At 69.6% G+C, this 2,163-nt stretch overlaps 1 protein-coding gene across 1 annotated transcript in view; it reads left to right on the top strand.

The window, feature by feature from the left end:
• Positions 1-925: 925 nt before the first annotated feature.
• The window catches only part of H696_02107 (hypothetical protein), a gene marked incomplete at both ends in the record, with an annotated part of 5,937 nt that continues 4,699 nt past the window's right edge, over positions 926-2,163 (top strand). The window contains 4 exons of the mRNA XM_009496005.1: positions 926-1,002; positions 1,104-1,493; positions 1,728-1,809; positions 1,977-2,146. Of these exons, the coding sequence (XP_009494280.1) occupies positions 926-1,002; positions 1,104-1,493; positions 1,728-1,809; positions 1,977-2,146 (719 nt within the window). The remainder of the gene's footprint in view (positions 1,003-1,103; positions 1,494-1,727; positions 1,810-1,976; positions 2,147-2,163) is intronic.

The raw sequence follows: 2,163 nt of genomic DNA, 5'->3' as shown, positions 1-2,163 counted from the left end.
GGGGGGGGTTGATTTGCTGCCAGGCTCCGGGCGCCCCGAAGTGCCGGGACCGGGTCCACTCGACCATGCTGTGGTAGTGTGCTTGTCGGCCTCACTCGCTCCGACCCCGTAGCCGGGGCGGAATGCCACCTCCCCGCCCCGACGGCCCCCGGCCCGCGGTCTACCGCCCTGACTCGGAGCCGGGCGCGGCCGGCGGTGCAGGTCTGGGGGGGGGGGGGGGGGGGGGCGGCACCCGGCCGATTGTTTATTTTTCCAGATCCAAGCCCCGGGCGCGGCCGGACTCCGGGCCTGGTCCGGGCGCCAGGTCGCTGCCCGCCCAGGCCGGGTCTTTCTGCACTTTCAGACACCCAGTAGCATGCCAACGGAAGGACAAGGAGCATGTGATGCTGTTCCCGCGCCAGGCCGACTCCCGGCGCACCTGTCTGCAGGGCGGGCATCGCGCAAGCGCGGCCTCGTCCTCGGCCGCGGCCGGCCTCTCGGGAGGTGGGGCCTGTCTCGGGGGGGATCTTTTTTAGCGTCGGCCGGGCGGGCCCGGCACGGGTGTGTCTGCCTGTGTCCGGTGCCGCGGCCGAGGGAGCGAGGGAGAGGCAGACGCCGCGCTAGAGAGCCGTTCCGGTTCCCAGGCCACTGGGCCGGGGCGTGCGCGCGATCGCCGGGGGCGGTCCCCCGCCTGCGCCGCTGGCCCCTCTCGCCCAAGAGGCTCAGCCCTGCCGGGCGCCCTGTCCATCTGTCTTCACACCCCTCCCATCCAGACATACACGCACATATCCCTCCCCCCCCCTCTCTCTCTCTGTCTCGCCCCCTCCCCCGCCCTCCCTTGGCTACTGCTGCTGCTGCTGCTGCTGCTGCTCTCCCTTCCCCCCTCGTCGCCTGGCATACTTCTGCTCGCCTTCCTCCCACCCACCCCGGCGCCCCATCGACGGCAATGAGCGACCGCCGGCTTCGCCAGTACTTCTCGTCTCCGACCCCCCCGCCGGGCTATGTGCCCGGTGCCGGACGAGGGTGCGCATCGTCCGGCTGTGTGCCCATGTGTGTGTCTGTGTGTGTGTGTGTGTGCTCTTGACTGACCCTGCCTCGCCCCCGCCCTCCGCCCCCCGCCCCAGTGCCAAGCCCTTCACCACCCGGTCCGATATCGGCCCGGCGCCTGACACCTCGAGTGGAGACCCGCTGGACTCGCATGGCGGCGACGAGGGCTACGACTCGGATGACGAGGCCCAGCGCCGGCAGGCGGCCGAGCAGCTGGACGCGCAGGACCGCGAGGCCGAGGAGATTTATGCGGCCATTGACCGGAAGATCAGCGAGCGGAAGCGCCATCGCCGGGGCGCGGCCGCGAACACCGTGCCAGACGCCGCCGAGACCGAGGCTGTCAGCATTAGTGCCCAATTCGCCGACTTGAAGAAGGACCTCGGTCAAATCACCGCGGCCCAGTGGGACAACCTGCCGGAGGCGGGCCGCATCGTCGGCGGCCCCAAGCGGCCACGACGCGAGGACCGGTACGTCGTGAGGCGCCCCTTGTGGGACTTTCTCTGCAGCGCCCTCGAAGGGGGGAGTCCGGGCTCTTGCAATTGTCCTTCCTTTGCTTCTTTTTGCCTCTTTGGTCCCCCTCCCCCCCCCCCCTTGCATGTCCCTTTCCGCCTGTCGCGCCCTGCCATTGTGTCGGGATGCCTGTCTGGCTGCCGCCTGCGCCCACGCCCGTGCCCACGCTCACACGCCACACTATGATGAAGATACACACCCATGCCCGACTCGGTCATCGATCAGGTCCGCAACACTGGGGCCATGGATGCGGCCATCCCCCCGGCGGATGATGTGCGTACCGTGCCGGCTCCGGCCATGGCCCTCTTGCGAATGTGGCTTTCTCCCACCCCTTGCCTGCTCTATCTCTATCTCTCTCTCTCTCTCCCCCGCCCCCTGCCCATCTAATCCTGTCTCTTTCTGTGGCTCGCCGCACACTCCCTCCGCCCCCCTCTGCCCAGGGCTTGACCACACCCATGTCCGACCTTCGAGCCTATGGGCAGATGCGTGGGGCGATGCTTGGGTCCACGCTGGACCGCGTGTCGGACTCGGTCACCGGGCAGTCGGTGGTGGACGCCAAGAGCTATGTCCCGGCGGCCGGCGGCACGGAGAGCTCGGCCCGTGAACAAGTGTGCGTGCCCCCCCCCC

This window comes from Fonticula alba, assembly GCF_000388065.1.
Source record: "Fonticula alba strain ATCC 38817 unplaced genomic scaffold supercont2.3, whole genome shotgun sequence".
Lineage (NCBI taxonomy): Eukaryota > Rotosphaerida > Fonticulaceae > Fonticula > Fonticula alba.
This window is presented reverse-complemented; position numbering and strand designations above follow the sequence as displayed.